Below are 21,648 nucleotides of genomic sequence, written 5' to 3' on the forward strand. Positions count from 1 at the left end.
TTTTTTTTTTGCCTACCATCTTCTCAATCACTGTTCCCAGGGTTTGAGACAGGAAAGTAATTGAAGAGTACATCAGATTTCTTGAGGAGGACTGAAGATTTTGTTTTCAGGGTGTGTAGTATCTGATCCTTATGGGATGCCTTACTTTTATTTCATTCTCTGTGTTGTTTCCCCTTTTACATGTGGTCATTTAAATTCTGAATAGGTTGGATTTTCAGAAAAAAAATGCTTAAGTACAACCTATTATGTAGCTTGGAGGGGATAGTATTTGAGAGTGGTGTGCAGCATTTAGGAAAAGCTTTTCAGATTCAGTACATAGTTTTCTGTTCACATCTCGAAATGAGGCCATGTAATTTGCTTTTAGTGTCTCTGAATGCTTGTTTTAAGAGACGTTTCTAATCAGAAGGAAGCCTGGATATAATGTGCACATTTTTCTGGCACATATTTGTTGGCTCTCGCTGATGTAGTTTTCAAGGTCCTCTGATGGATGGCTTTTTTTTTTTTTTAATTCTTAAATAGCTGTTTTATAGCACAAATTCTTGCAATTTAGGCCATTTAGTAACTCTGTATGTCTCAAATTTAGTTTTAAAAGCTGAGATTCTATTGGGAATTTACTAGATTGGCAAGAAATCTCAATTTTAACCTACCATTCCATACAATATGGGATTTGCAAAAGCGGTATAAAAAAAACAACCCCAAAACACAGATGTTGCCACTAAAAGAGAGTTTCCACACTCCCATTTGTGAGCAACACTACACACGTTAGGATGAATGTATTTATTTTTTTTAAGTTTCTGTTTTATGTCCTCTTCCCAGCTAACTTTTATTTTATTGCTGATTTCCCTTACCTATAACACACGCAAGCTGGAACCCTGCAAGTAGGCCTTTGCTTTGTGCTTTAAGCCTTCATCTTGCTGCCCTGAAAAGGCTGGCCGTGCAGTCAAGGCCATTTGGTCCAGCACTCACCTGCAATGCACGACGATGGGGCCCGCGCTGGGAGGGTTGGAGAACTTCACTCGCCGGATGAAGGAGAGGAGCCCTGTGGCATGGTACGGCACTCCGTGGTCAGGCCAGCCGGTGAAGTGGAACTGCTTAACTTCACGGATCTCGTTGTACCCCCTCTGTGCACACATGGAAAGAAGGTTTTCCAAAGAACCCAAATAAAGTCATCAAACACAATCACAGGCACTAGACCTGGTTGACAATGAAAAAAAAAAAAAAGAAGACTATACCAAAGATCAGGCTTTTTCTGGAAGAAAAAAAAAAAAAAAAAAGTGCCGGCCTGACCTGGCCCAGGAGCTTTGCCTTGATTGTCAGATAACTGCCAAAGAAAGGAAATTAGACGTCTTGCTCAGTTCTATAACTCTGTGTAAATTTTATTTACCTTGACAGTCTGTTCCTTACTTGGGATGACAACACATAAAATTATTAGAAGAGGGAAAAATGGGAAAGCTAAAATGCTGCCCTATTGACCCAAGCACCGAGTTTTCAAGCGCTGAATAAAAGCACCTTTCTAGCTTCTTGCCTCAAAAAGATTTTAATGCCTTGCTTATCCATGTTGAAAATGGTTTTGAAGCACAGCATGAGGGATTTTCCAGGACAGTGCTACTCTAGATTGTTTCGTAAAACTATACAGACAGCTACACTGTTTTTTGGGCAAACGATGTTTCCTAATTCTGTGAAATACTTCAGCACAGAGTATTACTTATAGTAACAAAAATACAAGATGAAAGGGAAGCCTCATTGTTATGCCAACTCTTCTATTGGGTTAATTTAAGAGAATATTTAAATGCACACTTCAAAGCTTTCACCTTTTGGTTAAAAGAAGCCCGCAGATTGCTGTAGCACAGTTTAGAGAGCATAGAAAGAATGCTGCAGAATTTAGTTTTAAGAATCCACATTTGTAGCCAAAAAACCGCACTATAATCTAGGTAATTGCAACTGTACTGTGAGCTATCTGTGATATCTCCATCTCACTTGTTCAATCAGAAAACGGAGAAAAATCCCATGAAATAAATGAACCACACTGAGAAAGTTGAGATTCTGTCCTATATAGATAGACCAATAGCATCAAAACCCATGGAAGCCAGAGATCAGGTCTTATTATTCTTTCTAGTTCCAGGTCTTACACAATACCCTACACACAGCAGGGTTTAACAGATAATTTTAATAGCGACAATGATAAACATCCTCATGGAATCATGCAAATAAAACATCATTTTTCTCTACTATTTTCTTTACTATATTCTTTACTATTCTTTACTACTTTTCAAGTCAACTCTAGTGAGGAAGATCACTAAATTGTTCTAAGATCTGGAGTGGCTCAGGTGGTTGAGCATGTGACTTGATCTGGGGGTCATGAGTTCAAGCCCCATGTTGGGTACAGAGCTTACATAAAAAAGAAATTAAAAAATTGTTCTGAGACTTGATTTCAGACAATTACCTCTCCTCCATATTAATCCTTTGACTGGAGTGGCTTGCTCTAAGGGCCTTGTTCTTGTTAGTAAACTTTCGTAAAAAGTTCTTTTTAATATCTGGCAATGCACGTTGTCTTAGAGCTCTTTTTATTTAAATCTTCCTAGGTCATTTTCAAATACATGGTTAAAAAAAGCAAACTGGGGAGCCTGGGTGGCTCAGTTGGTTAAGCACGCGACTTCGACTCAGGTCATGATCTCACAGCTTGTGAGTTTGAGCCCCGCATCAGGCTCTGTGCTGATAGCTCGGAGCCTGGAGCCTGCTTCAGATTCTATGTCTCTGTCTCTCTCTCTCTTTCAAAAATAAATAAACATTGAGAAAAAAAAAACCTACTCTTTTCCAATTCTAAATTACAAGAAAACAAATTTAAAAAAACCCAATGATGTTCTAATTAGTATTACATTAACTACATAAAGTGGTATTAACATAAAATATTCTGATTCTGGGCCACGGTACATCTCCATTTATTTATTCAGATCATATTTGATGTCCTTTACATTTTTTTTTAACGTTTATTTATTTTTGAGACAGAGAGAGACAGAGCATGAACGGGGGAGGGTCAGAGAGAGGGCGACACAGAATCCGAAACAGGCTCCAGGCCCCAACCTGTCAGCACAGAGCCCGACGCGGGGCTCAAACTCACGGGCTGTGAGATCATGACCCGATCCGAAGTCGGCCACTCAACCGACTGAGCCACCCAGGCGCCCCTATGTTCTTTAATACACTTTTGAGGATTTAGTCACCTAGGACCTGTATCTTTGTTGAATATATTTCTAGATACTTTAGAAATTTTTATTATTGTGAAAGAGATTTTTTAATGTCTACTACTGTTTACTGCTAATATACAAAAAAGCTAATATTTATGAATATTTATCTTGAATTAGCCAACTAAATTATTATTAGTTCAATTTTAAAATATTATCTCTAATTTTCTTGGTATAAAATAATTTCATGTAAAAATAACTTTATCTTTTCTAATAGTTAAGCAATTTATTCCTTTTGTTGTCTTATTTCATTTACTAGAACATCCCCAAATTTTGAATACTAGTGAGTATAATAATCCACATCACACTCCTGATTAAACAGTGATGCCTTTAGGGTGTGCACTCCTTAACACGCGTGCTACTAGTTACTGTTGAATCACCTTTATCCTGTTTAAGTTGCCCCCTTATTTCCCTAATATAGGTTACTTCTATAAATGTCTTTTAAGTAACAGTACATTACAATATCTATGAAAAAATCATATGGTTTTGCTCCTTTAAGGAAGATGTGATGAAATATCCAGTTAGATTCCTACCACAGGAATGATATCCTTGCATTCCTAGAAAACCATCATTATAGATCATGTTGTGATGTTTTCTTAATTCACAGCTCGTTTCAAATTTTCAGTACTTTAGTTGAAGTTTTTTCAAGCATGTTCCTGAATGAAACTGGTCTTCAAAGTGTGTGTGCAGAGAGAGAGAGAAAGAGAGAGAGTTAAAAAAGGGGAGGAAGAAGAGTGTGAAAGAGTGCCATCTTTATCTGGTCCTGTTATCACAGCTTTGCTAGCTTTCAGAATAGGGGCACTTGGGTGGCTCAGTTGGTTAAGTATCCGAGTCTTGGTGTCAGCTCAGGTCGTGATCTCAGAGTTCCCGAGTTCACGATCCGCATCAGGCTCTGCACTGTCAGCAAGGAGCCTGCCTGGGATTCTCTCTCTCTCTCTCTCTCTCTCTCTCTCTCTCTCTCTCTCTCTCCTCCCAGCCTACTGGCTCTCTCAAAATAAATAAACTTAAAAAATGTAGAATATATTTAGTTGGTTTTGATGGTTTTCTATGGTCTAAATAGTTTTATTGACAAAGGCGTTCACTGTTCTTTAAAGATTTTAATTTTTTTTTTCTTTCCTCACACGTAGGTGGCTTTTTATTCATGGTCAGTGATGGCCTTGGGCACTGGTTGTGCCCACTGGACTCAGGTCCCCCAACCCCCCAAGCCTGAGGCTCCCATCAGGCCCAGTGACGATACCATTCATCCAGGGACCTGGCAACACCTAGGAAATGCTGACCGAGCCTGGGGTGAGGGGTGAGCTGGGTGCACCCCTGGATCCCAGAGGGCCAAGCTCAGCATCTGGGCTGCTGACCGCCCTGCCCTCACCTACCGCTCTCACAGCCAGGTGAGGATGGGGGGACAGGGAAGGGAGTTGGGGGTGGCATGGAGGGCTGGGCATGGCATGTAGAGTTCATGTGCACAGGACAGCGACCATGAGTGGAAGGTGTCAGGATTGGGTTCCAGGGTCCCAGCTCTGCAGGTGGATGGGCCAGACGAGGAGACTGCACAGACAGAGGGGGGGGGGGGCAGCCATGCCCATGACACTGGTCACAGCCACCATCATCCAGTAGTAGAAGCCTAGGCAGGCCCAGCAGCAGAGCTCCAAGGAGCAGGGATGCAGGCTCTGGATGGCCATGACCACCAGCCTGTTGGCCATCTTATCCAAGAAGCTCATGGCACCATACACGAAGGGTCTGCTGTGTGTGTGGGGGCTGATGAGATCGGCCGTCATGGCCACAAGGTGAGGAGGACTGTGGCGCAGCCCGTGCCCAGTAGAAACCTCAACTATAAAACCATAGTGCAACTTAATGGTAAATTTTAAGACTCTAGTTTCTTCTATCATCTATTCAGGTTTCTAAGTCTTCTTGGGTCAAATTTTGAGAATTATTATTTATTAGAATTAAGGGATTTAGACTAAAATCTGTCTCCAAGTTTACACATAATATTTTGTATTGCTTTCCCAACAGGAAGTATAATTGGAATTATACGCTTTTTGTGTTTTCTAATATTGCATAGTTTGGATTGTCCCTCATTTAGAATCGACAGTGGTTTAGTTCTTTCACTGATCTTTTTAAGGAACTAGCTTTTTGATCTAATTTATTCTTTTTTTGTTGGTCTTTGGTTTATATTTAATTTTTCTCATTCTATCGATTGTTCTCTGATTTTCTAGTTTTGTGATTTTTCACATAATTCTAGATCATCTTTCAAAATAGAAATCATTTATGTATTTAATATGTATCCCAAGGTTTACAACCATGCCTGGCACATGGCATGCTCTCAAATAAATATTTGTGGAATGAATGAATGAGTGGATTTTATAGCATAATCAAAAAACAAATCTTGACAGGAGCTTTAAGAGAAAAAAGTTTAAAAAAAAAATTTTTTTTTCCAACGTTTATTTTATTTTTGGGACAGAGAGAGACAGAGCATGAACAGGGGAGGGGCAGAGAGAGAGGGAGACACAGAATCGGAAACAGGCTCCAGGCTCTGAGCCATCAGCCCAGAGCCCGACGCGGGGCTCGAACTCACGGACCGCGAGATCGTGACCTGGCTGAAGTCGGACGCTTAACCGACTGCGCCACCCAGGCGCCCCGAAAAAACAGTTTCAATATACATATTTTATAAGAGAATTTTAGAGTACTTACCCTTTCCAGAGTGAATGTCCTAACTACATATTCAGCAAGTGGTTCCATTTCCACACAAGTGACTTTGAAATCACCATAAACTTCAGTATCATCAGGCCAATACTTATAGCATTTAACCTAAATGACAAAAAGGGTATATAGGTGGACCTGAGTACACATTAACCAAGATGATTTAATTTCAGTGGTCACTCTTTAGGTTACAGTAAAAATACAGTTAAAAAAACTATAGATGAGATAAAAGAATCTATTACACAATAAATAGAAAAACTTGCTGTAGTCTCTTTACAATATATAGCCCAATTATGCAATCGGAATCTAGTATAAAATCAAAGTTTCTTTTATTACTCAATAAGAAATCAAATAATTTCTCAGCCATCAAAGATCCACTTAGGAGCACTCATTTGAAATGCTATGCCTACAACATTTGAAAACAATTAAATGAGATTCTATTCTAAGTGTTTTATGTTTGGCTACTCAACTTACACTCATGTTTTGTGAAACAAGAAAAAAAAATCTTTTTTTCTCTTACCCGGCCAACCTCAACTAAATTTGTAACCATCACAATGCAGGCAGACTGTTCTTGCCAGATCATTCTCCAGAAATCATATACTGTTTCATGAACTGGGCCTTTGAAGAAATTAATTTGAATATTATGTTATCAGATAAATTTTGTAGTTAGAAAAAGTAAGTGGTAAGAAGTATATATATATATATATATATATATATATATACATAAAGTAAAAATCAGAATAAACTAAATAAACAATAAAAACATATTAAAGGTCTAACACAAAAAGGTGTTGAAATTACTTAAATTCATTCTGTATCTAAATTCACACTATAGCAAAAACAGGCATATACCTCCCTTTTTTTTTTTTCAATTTGCCTTTTATACTTTCCATTCAGAAGAAGTTATCACTAGTTTTTAGGTTATTTATATCTGTCACTAAGTTAGTTTGATGCATCTTCAAACATATGTAAAAAATAGGAAGTCTTACATGACCATCTACCAAACAGCATATATTACCAATGAAATATATCCACATCATTTATGAAGCAGTGCATGTTTAGGGATTAATGAAGAAACATCCATACTTATAAGCAAACATCCCAACCTTATATTATCACCTCCAGACTGCAAAAGCACCTACTGGGTTATACTCTACTCAGTGCCATTAAAACAAAACGGGGTATCCTGGGTGGCTCAATCGGCTGGGTGCCCGATTTTGGTTCAGGGCATGTTCTCGCTGTATGTGGGTTCGAGCCCCACGTTGGGCCCTGTGCTGACAGCACAGTCTGGAGCCTGCTTTGGTTCCATGTCTCCCCCTCTCTCTGCCCCTCCCCCACTCACGCTCTGTCTCTCTCTCTCTCTCTCTCTCTCAAAAATAAACATACATAATTAAAAAAAATTAAAACAAATCAAAAAATCCCCACAAAACTAGAATACTGTCCACCACGGATGATCTTTCTAACTTTCAAGAGCTTACAATTCAACTCAATTAATGCAAAGATATGTGGAAAAACTTAGAAAATGACCTCTGTCAAAAGAGCAAACATAGCTTTTGTTTTACTTCCCTCTTTTAAGAAATAAATAACTGTGCAGGTTTATGATGGACAGTGGTCAATATGGAGAGATAACTAAAGGTGTTTTAGGATGCTTTTATTCCCCAGTGTGCCACTGTAACAAGATTTCTCTGCCTTTTTGTATTTTCTACATAGAATGAACGTGACGAAGTTCCCTTTAGCCCTTAGTTTTCTCTCTGTCTTAGCTTGTAAAACTTTGCTGGAAGAGAGTCTAACATCTCATTATAACAATATCAGTCTTGGGTACTACTCCATTCCAGCCACAGACTATGGCCCCCCCCCCCCACACACACAACGGCAACTTATCCAAGGTGAGACCTCTCTTGCTTTCATCAAAAGGAGTAATTCCTCTGTCCAGCACTATTGACTAGTGCTCTGGGACATCAAAATACCAAAACCCAAGTCACAAATAAGCAGCTTCTTGTTTACTTTTAATCAAAAAACAAATCAAGCTTTAATTTATATATGTTTTACACAGATAAACCAATACGTATTATACAAATGAATAAAGAGCAGTCTCACTTAGAAGACCTGATCTTTTTTTCCAGTTCAGTCAGATAAAAAACAGCCTATGGATGAATAAGTAAGTTTGGATGCTTTTTATCATTTAAAAAGGCAATGTTTTACCTTGAGTTGCAATGTAGTGGCTTGGTCTCTGGTAGCCCTAAAATAGGAGAAGAAATTGGTTATCATTTTACATCAGTATCAGAAATAAATGAATGAAGGCATAAAAAGATGAAGACAACCACCTGTTAAGATTAAGTTATAGTAAAAAGTCCAGAAATGAGTAGTGAACTCATAGTTCACTTCTCAAACCTAGGTTATCTGAAAGGTAAACATAAAACAAAAATTAAATGTTTTAAGAGCTCAGATTAGAATATATATTGCATAATTGAGTTTTGTTTGCTAAGGAATAACCTCATACATATTGTTTGGTTTTACTAAAATGTTTATGCCTTCATGTTAATCTTTAGTCATTCATTCCTGGCAAATCGTGTTCAAAAATATTAATTCTCATCTTATCATCCAAAAGTACAACACACTGCATTACAAATGGACAACGACATATTAGAACCATAAAAAAATAACAGAACATTCCAATGTTAGAGCTGGACAATGCATGTGTGCATTAAGTCAAAGTCCTGCTGAGATACTTTTGAGAATATTCCTGTACTATAATATGTTCAGGAATCTGCCAAAACTATTTTGTGTGTGTTGATAATATACACACACATAATTACAGGTACACACATATATAGGGAAAAAAGAGTTTTAAATAAAATGCATCGTATCCTGAACAAAAAGTTTAGCACTTTTTTTAATTTTTGGTGTGCCAAGAGATTTAGGTGCTTAAACATTTAATACGATTTCAACAAAGAAATTATTCCTGATAAGAAATAAGTTGTTAGTTGCTCTCGATATGAATTCCAGTACATCATGATTAGCAAAACTGTTAATGGTACAATAGAGTTAAGCTTCAAATTTGTTTTGTATATTTCAAAGGACTTTAGCGAAAGCCTGTGGTACAATTTGTCCACATACTGGTGTGGGCAGCTCGATGCACATATAAATGCACATAAACTGAGATCCCCAATCTAAAACTTAATAGGTGGAGAATCATACTGCTGCAAATTTGGAAGTTTTCTATTTCCTCTTACACCAAATAGTATGAGTTTTCACGGAAAATTTTTTCCCAAGCTTTATAAAGCATTCATCTCCCGTTTTTCATGAAAAATTTACCAAAGAAGACTCTTTTAAGTGTAATAAACTAACGGGAAAGGGAACATAATGGAATTGTGTAGTAATCAGCCAAAATACACTGGGGTCTTAGCAAAAAGACTGGATAACAACACAGTCTCATTTAGAACACACAGTTTTACCATATGTACCATAAAGTAGTATTATAACAAGGCTCCAGTGTATATGTCTTGGCAGAAAACCAAGGTTAAACAGAATAGATAGGACCAAGTACAAATTTGTTAGAAAACGGTTGAATTTTTTATTCTAAAGAGTGGACCATTAGCTTCACTCTCTCTTTTGAGATGTCTGATAAATTTAAAATATTAACTGAGAGTAAATTGATGTTCAGAATGTTAACCAGTATACTCAGAGACTATATGTAATAAAACTAATTAGTTCAAATATATAAATAATGACAATTCGCAAAATAACTGTAAAACATGAACTTAATAAATGTGACAAATGTCATTTCCTGTTTATGGACATTAGAAACTGTTGGGGCCTAATTTTCATATATTTTATATAACTCTAAATGTATACTACATGTATGCTGCAATATTTGATACTTCCAACTTTTGCCTTATAATTAATGCATGTTTTGAACTGGTTAATCTCAGCACACCTAGGTATGAATTACTGAAAAAATGGCTGAAGTTTCAGGAGTGCTTAATATTTGCTAGGCATTGTGCTGAGTGTTCAATGCATTACTTTATTTCTTATAACAAATTGATGAGATTAGTACTATTATTATCCCCATAGTAAAGATGAGGAAATTGAGGCACAGAGAAATGAAATAACATTCGCAAGATTTCCAGCATGATTCTGACCCATGAAATAAGAATAAAGGGCCTGTCCTTCCTCTATGTAATGTAGCATCATGGCTTCTTTGACAATATTTTATCTTTTATTTGGTAATTACTTTCTATTAAATAGACAATTTGCATGTAGATGCTTGTAACCCAAATGTAACAGTGGAACGTATGCTCAAAACAAACTTTTTGATTTGCATGATTCGATATATATGTGTGATATGTGTATTTTACAAATGCAATTTAGTAATTATTTTGCCTAAGCAATTTTAATACTTTATAAGCCAATACCACACACCACAAAATAGTCTTCGTACCCATTTTTAACATCAGAAGTCAAATGTAAGAAGTAAAATTTCAGAATCACTAATACACATCATACTATCCAGCTTCTCACATGTTTGGGGAGGGGTAAGAATAAAAGCCAGAAACAGAAATCATCAACAAATAAAACTCGAGTACATAATAACTTGTCAAAAGCTAAAAATGGTCCTGTTTTTCTAAACATAGAAAAGGGAAGGAGGTAAAATAGATCTTCACACATGTAAAGGAGTTACAAAAAAAATGACATAGATATACTGTATGAGGCTAATTAGGTGAAGCATGCAGAGATAACTAGTATTAAGCATTAGTAGTAACTGTAATTAAGAATAGTTATATTAAATATTTATAATAGGGTGCTGTTATTTACATATAGTGGTACTTACATCCCTGTACAGCCAAATCTACAGCCCAAACCAAAGTCAGGTGTGAAAGAAAGCACAACAACGTCAGTAAGTACTAGGACGTAGAACAAGGAAAAGTGTACAGTTTGTTCTTTATTTTAAAAAGCTAGCAATCACTTTATAGGTAATAACAAGCAAAAAGATTCACATATATAAGCCAACAAATTGGGCACACTAAACCATAAAAATACTTACATCTATGTAGTTGGCATTAATGTAATCTGAAGAAGGATCATCTTCAACAGGTTGCAGAATTACTCTGGAGTGGTCATCTAAAATTTTTAAATAATAACATCATAAAGAAAATTATTTTAAACAATAAAATAATAAATACAAAATAAAATATTCAATTCCCCCTCTGTGCTGAGACAATGATGTTGGTAGAGACTTAAAATAATTCAGTGGTTGGATAATGGATAATGGATAATAGCTTATCCATAATATGCTATGATTCAAATTTCCTTAAAGAAATACAAGAACTTTAATGAACTCATTAATTATTATAGTATTCTGTTAATAAAGCTTCACCGACTAGCATCTTCATACTTAGGAAGTTTTTAGGAAACGTGCTAATGTCTGTCTGATGAATTATCCTTTGAGTCTTGGATTTGTGTGTAAGAACTGAACTAGCTTTAACTTCTAATTTTGCTTTCTAGACATGGTTTTAAAGGGGTGGGATCCTTTCCTACTGCACTTTAGAGCAAGTGAGCCACAGAACTAGAGTGAATTTTGAATCCCTGCTCTCAACTTCTTAGTTCTTGAGGGTCAAGATTGAATTCTGATATATTCAGAAGATATTTTAAAATAATTTAAATTGAGAATTGAATGGTCTAAGTAAATCATTAGCTAGTTACAAACTAAAGTATGTTACTTTTCTTACTGTTCTGTGGTTTCATATGATAACTAATTTATTGATCCCATGTATACCTCTTGAAGACTTAAGGAGGAATTAGTCCCTAATGATAAATAACATAGCAACAGGAGTTCAGACACTGGCTCCAAGAAAAAATAAAGGTTATGTGGAAAGAATAACACTCCCACCTTGAATAGTTTTGGTAGAAGTTGTTATAACAATTTATCACTGAAAAGACCTTTCTTTTTCATTGTTTTGATATTCTCAGCTGTCAATAACACCCCGACACAAAAGTGTGCAAACATAAAATCAAGTGGCATGTTATCTCCACTGGGTGAAAAGTCTGTCAATTTAATTAATGAAGATGATGACAATTTTAGAGCCACTACCAATAGGCAATGCTGTTTTAATATTAAATAGATTGTAAACAGATGTGCCACCCTCTGGGACTCTCTTAAAGTTTAAAACCATATAAGGAGGAACTGCAACCTATTACTTATCTTCCACACACAATATTTACGTTTACCAAGAATTGTATGAGAACTTACATGCTATAATGTTTCCATATCGATTTTTTGCTCTATTTTGATCTTTTTTAGCTACATCCCAAGATGCTGACTGTCCTTCAAAGAAGCTCTGGAAAAAAAAAAAAGAAGAAGAAAGTAACAAGAAGACTGAATTTAACTCCTTTTCTTGAATCAGGTTTTTCTGTTCTGATGACCAAAATAGTAAAAGCCACTTTCCTCAGGAAGGAAGGAAGTCCTAGAGCAGTAAATAAGTTCTCTTTTCAGACCTCAAACTTGTTTGTTGGCCTCTTACTTGTTCATCTTGGATGGGACTGAGTTCAAAAGGAGGACAGAAAACAACTTGAGGAAATAAAGGATTTTGAAACTATTTCAAATTTAAGATCGCTACGACTCTGAGACATGGAAGCAGAGAAAGCATCAAAACTTCAAAACTACTTTTAATGAGTATCTTTCAAATGTTTTTCTTTTAGCATTTATAGCAGGAAAAAGAAAACCTGTTTTCCCCTATAATTATTCATTAAATCATGTGCAATACATCACATTTCAGTTTCTTTGAAGATCATGAAAAGGACTGAGTCTGTACAACAAGGGACCATATGAAAATTAAAAAGAGTCACCATATCCAAGAATCTTGGAACAGATGAATTTGCTGATTGGTTTAATTACCATATGCAGCAATTTAAAATATGGGTATAGATTTCTTTTTGCAGTAAAGCTTAAACTTTGCTCAACACAGGAAATGGGGTCTTCAAAGAGTCAATGGTTTTTGAAGTGAGGTACACAGGAATACACATAAAATGAAGAAAAAAAACCACCCCAGCTCTGGCAGAATATTATAATTCCTTACACTATTTTGTTGCCACAGCCAAGTGTTTCTGGTATATGTCTAAAACCAACTTTCAAAATTCAAAGCTAATTTTATTCACAACTCAGGTATACAAGCAATCAGTCAATAAAATACAGAGCTTTGAAGATTCTTCATGAAGTTGAGTGTATTTTGGATGGTCTTTCAAGGTCAAATACTGCTTGGGTACTTTCACTTTAAATATGTGTATATGGTGATGGAGGAACTTCCTTCTATGCCCCAGACTGATACTTCTTAGTAAGTGAAGAGTGGCAAAAGAACTTTTTCCTTTTTGCTATGTTTATTGAGATGTTAAGGTTAAATCATTTCCTGTGCAATAAAAATCCTGGTCTTCTGGATTGAGCAGGAAGGGGAAATAAAGTTGGAAGAAGAATTTCCCACATCCTTCTTTTGGCTTCCTAATATTGCCTGGATTTGCAGTGCTCTGTCTTTCTACGCAGCCACTCTCAACCAACAAGGCACCAAGAAAACTAAGAGTGACAAGTAGGACAAAGATTAACCCCATTTCTCAACAGAGGGTCAATACGCAAAGAGGCAGAGAAGGACCTACTGCTTACGTCATTCAAATGGCAGAATCTGTAATGATACGGTGGAATTCAAAGTATCCTGTTATAGATCTTTCAGTGGGGAAATATAGGGTCTAAAAAGTAGTTTTTAAATAGCAAGAATAAAATTCTGGAATCGAACATTTAAGAATTTTTCAAGTGAATTCAGACTCAGATATATCCCCAGAAATTGCCCTTTCTTTCAATTCCATCTCCGCCCACTCCCCATATATACATTTGAGTATATGCTCATGGACTCAAGATTAGAGAGTCTACAGAGTATTCCACTCCTTGTTATGTTAAAGGGAAAGAAAAGTGTTAAATTCCACTATTATGATTAGAAATAAGATGTAACATAGTATTGAAACTTTCACCTCGTATTCCTCTTTGAACCCATAGCTGTCTGATGTCTTCATGAGATTAATGTGCTGCAATAAGTCGGCAACCCTGATGGCTGGGTGCAGCTGACCCGTCTGGTAAGGGGATTCTGTCCCCTCACAGAGGTAGCGAGGTACATCTAGAAGACGACTGGACTCAGCTGTAGCACTGTGGTTCTCATCTGGCATTTTTCAGATTCCAAAAGATTAAAAAAAAGACAAAGTTATCTTGTTTAATACATATCTATGCAAAGAAAATTGTAAGAACTTAAGATTTTTCTGATATCAGGAAGAAGAAAAAGAAATATAGCACAGATCTGGGGCAGCTTCCCTATACAGACAAAGTCTTTTATATCAGCTCAAGGTATGAGGTCAGAGCATATTATGCTTATATCACCACGATAACAGATGCTGTGAGATGTAGAGACATCTGACCCACTTTTAGAAAGTCTAAGTGGGAGATCTGGCTGAGTTCTTCCTTTTTCGTGTATCTGCAGTCATAGCAGCATAGGGTAGGACCAGAAGATCAAGTTGTCAATTGGAGAGGTGTTTTCATTGTTGAGTAAACTGAACAAACTCCTTCCCAACAAGATCCCAACCTCACTCATGGACCCAATCTAAGCAACCTATCCCCATAGGACTGCTGTCCTTAGTCTTGTGGGCCTACTATGCCACCTGGGGCTACTTAGAGTGGTACACTCCAGACTGGGAAACATGAGCATTCTACAGAATCATCCCTGGGGCCCACTATGCCTGCTAGCCAGCTTATATGTGCATTTAGTCTTAGTCTCTACTCTTTTGGTTTATTGTTATGGTTACTGTTTTGATTGTAAATATATTTTGACTTTTCTGCCCACCATGTGAAAGAAATGAGGGTGTATCTTTGGGGCAAAATGTGTAGGTAGTTCCTGTGGAATTCTTCCCTGGCCCATCCAGGCTGAGCTACAAAGCTCCTTCTTTGTTTCCATGGCCTCCTCATGTACATGTCATTTCACTTACTCTATATTTCAATCATTTGTTTACTGATTTTTTTTTTTTTACTAAATTCTGAATGCTTAAAGTATAGAGACAGAGTCATATTTTTCTTTTTATTTCTGCTGACTGCTGCAAAGCAGTCATTCAATAAATATTTCGGTGAATGAATCAATTAAAATAAACAGAATCCCTTACCACCCACGTTTAAGTGTAGGCCCCATCCCAATTGTGTCATTAGCTTAACATGAAACTTTTAACTCTCTTTGTCATAAGGAAGAAATGAACAAGAACATTATACCTATGAAGAATAAATATTATTTTAATGACCACAGCACTAATCATTACAATGAGAAAAAGCATGCTTATATTTATCACATTTAAACTTACCACTTTCAAAAAAAAAAAAAACAAATGTTTTAAGGGTGCTACTTTGGAAAGCATTATACTGCCATATTCATTAACAGAAGAGAAAGTACACTCTTAGGGGAACTTTTGTTTTTAATGATAATGCATACTATAGAGAACGATATTTAATTAACAGTGAAACATATTTCAAGGGCTGGTACATTTGCCTGTTCTATCACCAACTCTACAAATAGGATATGGCAAAAAATGAATTGTTGTCCCCATGATAAACATTTTTTCTTCCTGGAGAAGGGAAAAAAAAAGAACCCCACAATCAGATTTGTGTGCTTCTACAATTTAGTTTGATTGCATTTATTTTACTTTCCCTTGTTAGGCTGAATGCCTTTTTTTTTTTTTTTGCATTTACTTCTAAAAATATCACATTGAATCCCAAAAACCCCTGGTGGATTCTTTTGTGACCTAACCACCCAACTGAATTAATCTCTCTTAACCCAGGCTTTGCCCACCCTCTACACACAAACATTTGCTAACAAACATGATTCATGAGTTTCCTCTTCTTCCTATGAGGCTACACTCGGTTGATCTATCTTTGCTAAAATATTAGAATCAATAGATTAACATAGACATTAACATAAAAATTAAATTCAGAAGCCACTGATTTGGGCACTATCACAGAATATACAGCTTAGGATGAGAAGAGGACAGACAATGTTGGAAAGGGAAAATGCAATCACCCAAGCTGGGATACGGTAGCCTGGGCTGTGCAGAGCAGTACCAGAGCTCGTATCATACCTGCTGGGGCAGCGGAATATTTACAATTATAACAGGCTCAGTGAGAAATGAAGAAGTCACCCATATTCCAAATCTTCCATGATTTGTCCAATATGAAATAGACAGTGCCTTTTGTTTTGCATTAAGCTTTCACACATTAATACAATGAGCAGTATTCATTAAAATAATCACATATGAATTATTAATCTCAATACATTTTCCACCTCATTACACCACCTAATAATGACACTGGTATGAGAGTACATGTTCTAATCATTATCCTTATTACACATTTAAGAAAAATAACTTCAAATATCTCCTTGATGGAAAGCTTTCTAGAATTCTTTGCGATATACTTACCGGTTATAGGGACTTTAACCCAATGAAGCAGTAAAACACGAAAAAGCAAAAATATGAATCAATATGAAAAGATTCTAAGTGCCTTTAAAATCAGTAAGTAGGTATTAATATCAAGCAATATTTGAAGTGATTTCAAAAATTGCTTTACAAATACAAAATCAAGTGGATGTAAAATAACTGTAAATACCATGATTCCAAGAATGATGAAAATGCAACAAATCATTTCTAAATCTGATATGATTAATGAGATTTAGCTTTTAAAGAATATTTAAAAAAAACCAGCTTGACTTTCAAACTGAGATAAATGCATAACAACTGTTCATATGAATAGATTTTATGACTATAATGTTAACTCTAGCCTTCCTTAAACATACATATCTCTTTTCACAGGGCAAATTACTATAATAATCTTTTAAACTTTATAGTTTGTAAAACTCACATATATTATTTCATTGTCTCCTTACAAAACTGTGAATAAGTTTTCAGATGGGAAAGCACAGACATAAGGTATTTTTATAGGTTCATACTGTGAGTTCCCAAGAGAAGCATGATTTGGACCTGATTCAACATTTTCTTAAAATATTACTGTAATGGAATTTTAACATTTTAACATTTTAACATTTAGGTAACTAATTTTTCCTCAGTGGGCTTTTAATATTTTAACTGAATTTTACTTATTAATTTGATGGTGACAGCATTCTACAGCATTTTGCTCAACAGAAGATGACATTTTCAGAGGCATTTGGTGCCATCCCAATGATCATGGTTCCTGGCCCCTCCTTACTTGATAGGGCTACCCCTTGGGATTCCCCAGTTCACTTCCCTGCCATTATTGGTGTGGACATCAAAAGGGGAGTACAGTTAGAGAAAGAGAACATTGACTTTCAGATTTTTTTAGAATCTATATTTTTTATAGTATAAAATTATAAGTTTAATAATAATTATTTTAGTAAAAAAGAAGTGTATTTCACTTAACTGAATTAATTGTATTGTTCCAAAATATTTTACAAATGTAATTAAATGTGGAATACATGGATAATAAAAACATGCATAAAACGTAAGATAAAGTTTTATGCTTGCAAGAAACTTAAATTTTTATATTTAATGAGAGAATTGGAAGCTTTTAAGATACATTTATCTGGCAATTTCCATATTTCTTTGGTTAAATCTTTAATATTAGAAACACTAGGATAAAACTGATATAGAAATTGTTAACATATAAGCAAGCTGGTCATGAATCATGGGTGCATAATTAGTCAAGGAACAGAGTACAAATTGAAATGAAACTCATTCCATTCTTAAATATACAGTTGATTAAACATTAATTTTACATTTGCAAAGGCCTTATTCATCACTAGCAACATCACTTGTCTTAGATGTTGTATAGTGGTAAACCTTGGCTTATTCTCAATTTCTTGAAGGATAACACATCATGTAAGCTGCATATATAGAATGCAAAACTCCACATGAATATTATAGCAACTTTACCTGCATTTATAAAGTCTTAATAAAGGCAAAACTAAAGCGAATGCACACATTTTTAATGTTCACTTGGAAATGTGTTCTTTAGTTGCTATAAACTTAGGGGGATTGAGAAAAATCTCTGCATCAGGTAGATTTTTATATATAAACTAATTATTCAGGTAGCACTGGCTCCTGAGATGTGTGCATTTGGGACCTTTCTACTAACCTGCATATATATACATCAGTCATATATTGAGAACCACTGGACTTTTGCTCCAAATCTAACAGAACCAAGAATTTAAAAATACATAGTTTCTAAAAAGCATCTTATTTGAAATCCACTAAATCTGACTGGGTTGACCACAGTTGCTTTCTTTGATAAGATCAGGACTTAATTTTCAAAATCAAGCTGCTTCCTACCCTGTGGATAATTACTGTGTAGACAAAGCTATAACTCATGCAAGGATGTGTGATCCATGCAAGAAAGAATGATAAAGAATTAGGGCCTCACCTAACACAGCAGTCGGCACAAGTGGATCATTGGGCACTGTAGGAAAACAAAGCTCATGAAGGAATATATTGCCCTAAAGTTGTATTTTACATTTTCCTTTAAAATGGATTTATGCTTTCTTAAGAAATATAACTATTCATCTTTCTTTGATTATTGTAACCTGCAAAGGTAAAATTCTCTTTTTCAACTTGGGTTACCTCAAAACACCAGGAAAGGTGCCGCTGTAATTAAAGTTCAGTATTCTGTTTGATTTTAAAAGCCAGGAAGATTCAACTTGACATTATAAAGATTATAAAATGGGGAGGGGGACCCATTTAAATCTATCAAGTGCAAGGTACTTAGAGAAATAATGATCTCAGATTCATTCCAAATATTTTTTTTCAGTTAACTGTAAGAAATAGATTTAATCCTTTCTCCAGGTTCATAAGTGGGTTTGTACAGTTACACGGCTGAATTCAAGCTTCCTAATAAAGTACGAACAGAGACAATAGGTAGAAAAGTTTGGGGAACAAAAATGCTTCCAAATCATTTTAGATTAATTATTAAATCAAGTGGTCAGAGAGACAGTACATCTATGTTTTCAGCAAAGTTAACTTATGTTCTTCTTTATCATTTATCTTATAGTGAAATAAAAATGAAATTGATCAAGGAGGCCCTATGACGATTAAAATTAATTCCAAAGGGCCTCATACAGCATTATAGCAACGAATTTGGTGGTGATATAGATCAAGGAACATGAGGGGATGTTTTTAGGGCCAGTGATTACTGAAAATTTTCACCAAGCTGAACATTTCCCAGAATATTCTTTATCGCTTTCTCTCCTTCTGGCTGCTTCCTCCATTTCTGTTGTACCTTTTCTCACTATTCAAAAGGTGATGTGTTGAATTCGAAGTGATTTAAGGAGCTTCAAAATCATTTACTAAAATTTTAAGGAAGACGGGCACCTGGGTGGGTCAGTTGGTTAAGCCTCTGACTCTTGGTTTCAGCTCAGGCTTTGATCTCGTGGTTCGTGAGTTGGGGGACAGTGCGGAGCCTGCTTGGGATCTCTTTCTCCCTCTCTCGCTGCCCCTCCCCCGCTTGCTCTCTCTGTCTCTCTCGAAATAAATAAATAAACTTAAGAAAACTGTGATGAAGAACTTACATCTTGGGCTGAAATTATGCTGGTCCATGAACGTGATGGAAAGCGGGTCTTCTGCATGCAGGGTGCTCTGATCAGCGTAACTTCGGTCCATGGCGTTCACCATGTGAGTCATCTCCTGTCGGGTGTTGCCCATAACATCTTTGCGTTTTTTAGCAAGCTTGCTGCCAAGGCAAATACAAAAGGGAAACCCCAGTGTGAGGCTTGGAGGCCAGCTGACACCAGTGGCAAGTAGTTCAGGAGGATCCAGGGATAAGTAGACAAAGATGTAGTTTGGAATCTCTAAATTTCCTAACTTCAGGAATTAGGTTTAATATTCAAACAACATCTGCTGGTAGCTGTAATATTGTCATCTGGATACTTCAACATTCAAGCGGTCAACTGAAACCTTTCATTTCTTGTATCATTAAAATAGTCATTAATTATAACTATGCTTTATTGAAGCCACAAATAAATACTTCCTTAGTAGAACTGTTCAAGGAAAATTTAAGATAAAGCCAAGTTTCGGTCTTCCTCTTGGGAAATTAATTCTTTTGATCACCTTTTAGAAGTTCTTCTGGGGAATAACATGACGATTTTTTTAAGTTTATTTTACTCTAGTCCCCCAATTAAAATAGACAAAGAAATCCCATTCTTCACTCTCTGTTTTATTACTTGGTAAAAATGCAACATGTGTAGCATTTACATATTTAGTAGCATATTTATAACATCAATCCAAACTTAATCGGGAGAACTGTAGAATTAACCACTGCTACATTTAATGCAAATACACATACATGTGGGAAAATTATACACTGTATAAGAAAAGTGCCCTGAGAAAAGGTTGGCAAATACAATGTTGACATAGTATACAGATGATCATAATCTTGAGTCATAGCCATGGTCAAATCCTAAAGATGTGTTTTAGAAGCACATGGCAGAGTATTAACTGAAGATGTGCTTTATAAATGCAGCAGGGCAAATGACTTAGGGGATTTAGAAATCAGTGGAGTTAGACTTTTGAGCTCCTCAAATACTGACATCTTTATCTTATATATCAAGGATGTGAAATACATTCTGGTTCTTTGTGAATGTTACACATAAAACATGCAATAAAAAGCTATTAAAGGTATATAAAACATTTATATCACATTAACAAGGCAATTTATATATAATATAAATAAAGGCACTCTAAAAGCTTGTAGTAGCCAGATTATATTTATGGCAGCAGTTTATGTACCTTGGAAATATTCCTTCGTTGTTTGAAGAATGCCTTTTCTCAGCTAGGTTATTAACTAGGACATATTCTTCTCATGCTCATTAGTATCTGTACTAGAGGAAATATACTACAAATACTTTTTAAAGGCTCATTTAATGGTTGTGTTTATGTTCAAGGGCTTCTCCTTTACAAAATTAATGTAGCAATTTGAGAGCTCCTCCAGATTATAGTAATTGGCCTCGGAGAATATGTCCCAACACACCCAATATGTGGATACAACAGATCCAACACCTGAATAAGATAGTCATAGACTAGGCGTTAGGATGCAAATGACGTTAACTTCTTTAAAAGAAGTAATAATAATGGTCATGACAGTACTAGTAATAAGACAACAATGACAAAAGCATAACAAGAACTACCACCACCACCACCATCATTTATTAGTGATATCCGACATATTCGTTGAAAGAGCTATTGTCCTTTTTCTAGGCTATAGGGTAGAAAGCCTGCTAAATCTTACAGATATTAGACAGGTAGTACAAATGAGTGCTGCTGCGAGGGCTGTCTGGAAGGGTGGGGACTGTAGAGAACTGGAAAGCCATTTAGGGGGCAACTTGCCTAAGTGATTATTGGCATTGGATCACAATTTTCTGATTTTAAAATTATTTTCAAAGACAAGTCATGAATCTGAATATTTATGTTAAATTTCCTGATTTTCTCAAGTGGTTCAATTTTTTGAAACCATGGATAGGGAAAATTAAACATCAGCAGGTCCTATTTTGGTCTATAGATTTTACTTTCCAAACTTACCTGTAGACCACCATATAAGGTATTTGTTCTTTGACCTACAATATTCTTTTACCTCTAGAAGAATAGAATAGAATAGAATAGAATAGAATAGAATAGAATAGAATAG

General features: G+C 35.8%; 1 protein-coding gene across 10 annotated transcripts in view; it reads right to left on the minus strand.

Annotated features, from left to right (window-relative positions):
* PTPRK (protein tyrosine phosphatase receptor type K) overlaps positions 1-21,648 on the minus strand; it is a 571,648-nt gene that overhangs the window by 15,294 nt on the left and 534,706 nt on the right. For 4 of the 10 annotated variants that reach the window (XM_040474587.1, XM_040474591.1, XM_040474589.1 and 1 more), the window contains 11 exons: positions 19,538-19,698; positions 18,397-18,432; positions 16,422-16,433; positions 13,947-14,131; positions 12,184-12,271; positions 10,978-11,054; positions 10,765-10,782; positions 8,136-8,172; positions 6,454-6,551; positions 5,925-6,041; positions 967-1,121 (listed from right to left, as the gene is read on the minus strand). In XM_040474587.1, coding sequence (XP_040330521.1) covers positions 967-1,121; positions 5,925-6,041; positions 6,454-6,551; positions 8,136-8,172; positions 10,765-10,782; positions 10,978-11,054; positions 12,184-12,271; positions 13,947-14,131; positions 16,422-16,433; positions 18,397-18,432; positions 19,538-19,698 — 984 coding nt within the window. Of the gene's footprint in view, positions 1-966; positions 1,122-5,924; positions 6,042-6,453; positions 6,552-8,135; positions 8,173-10,764; positions 10,783-10,977; positions 11,055-12,183; positions 12,272-13,946; positions 14,132-14,950; positions 15,573-16,421; positions 16,434-18,396; positions 18,433-19,537; positions 19,699-21,648 lie in introns of those variants that run through there. The other 6 variants (XM_040474592.1, XM_040474590.1, XM_040474594.1 and 3 more) reach the window with 4 other exon arrangements.

Source organism: Herpailurus yagouaroundi, unplaced genomic scaffold, assembly GCF_014898765.1.
Source record: "Herpailurus yagouaroundi ecotype Mexico unplaced genomic scaffold, PumYag 139, whole genome shotgun sequence".
In the NCBI taxonomy this organism is placed as follows: domain Eukaryota; kingdom Metazoa; phylum Chordata; class Mammalia; order Carnivora; family Felidae; genus Herpailurus; species Herpailurus yagouaroundi.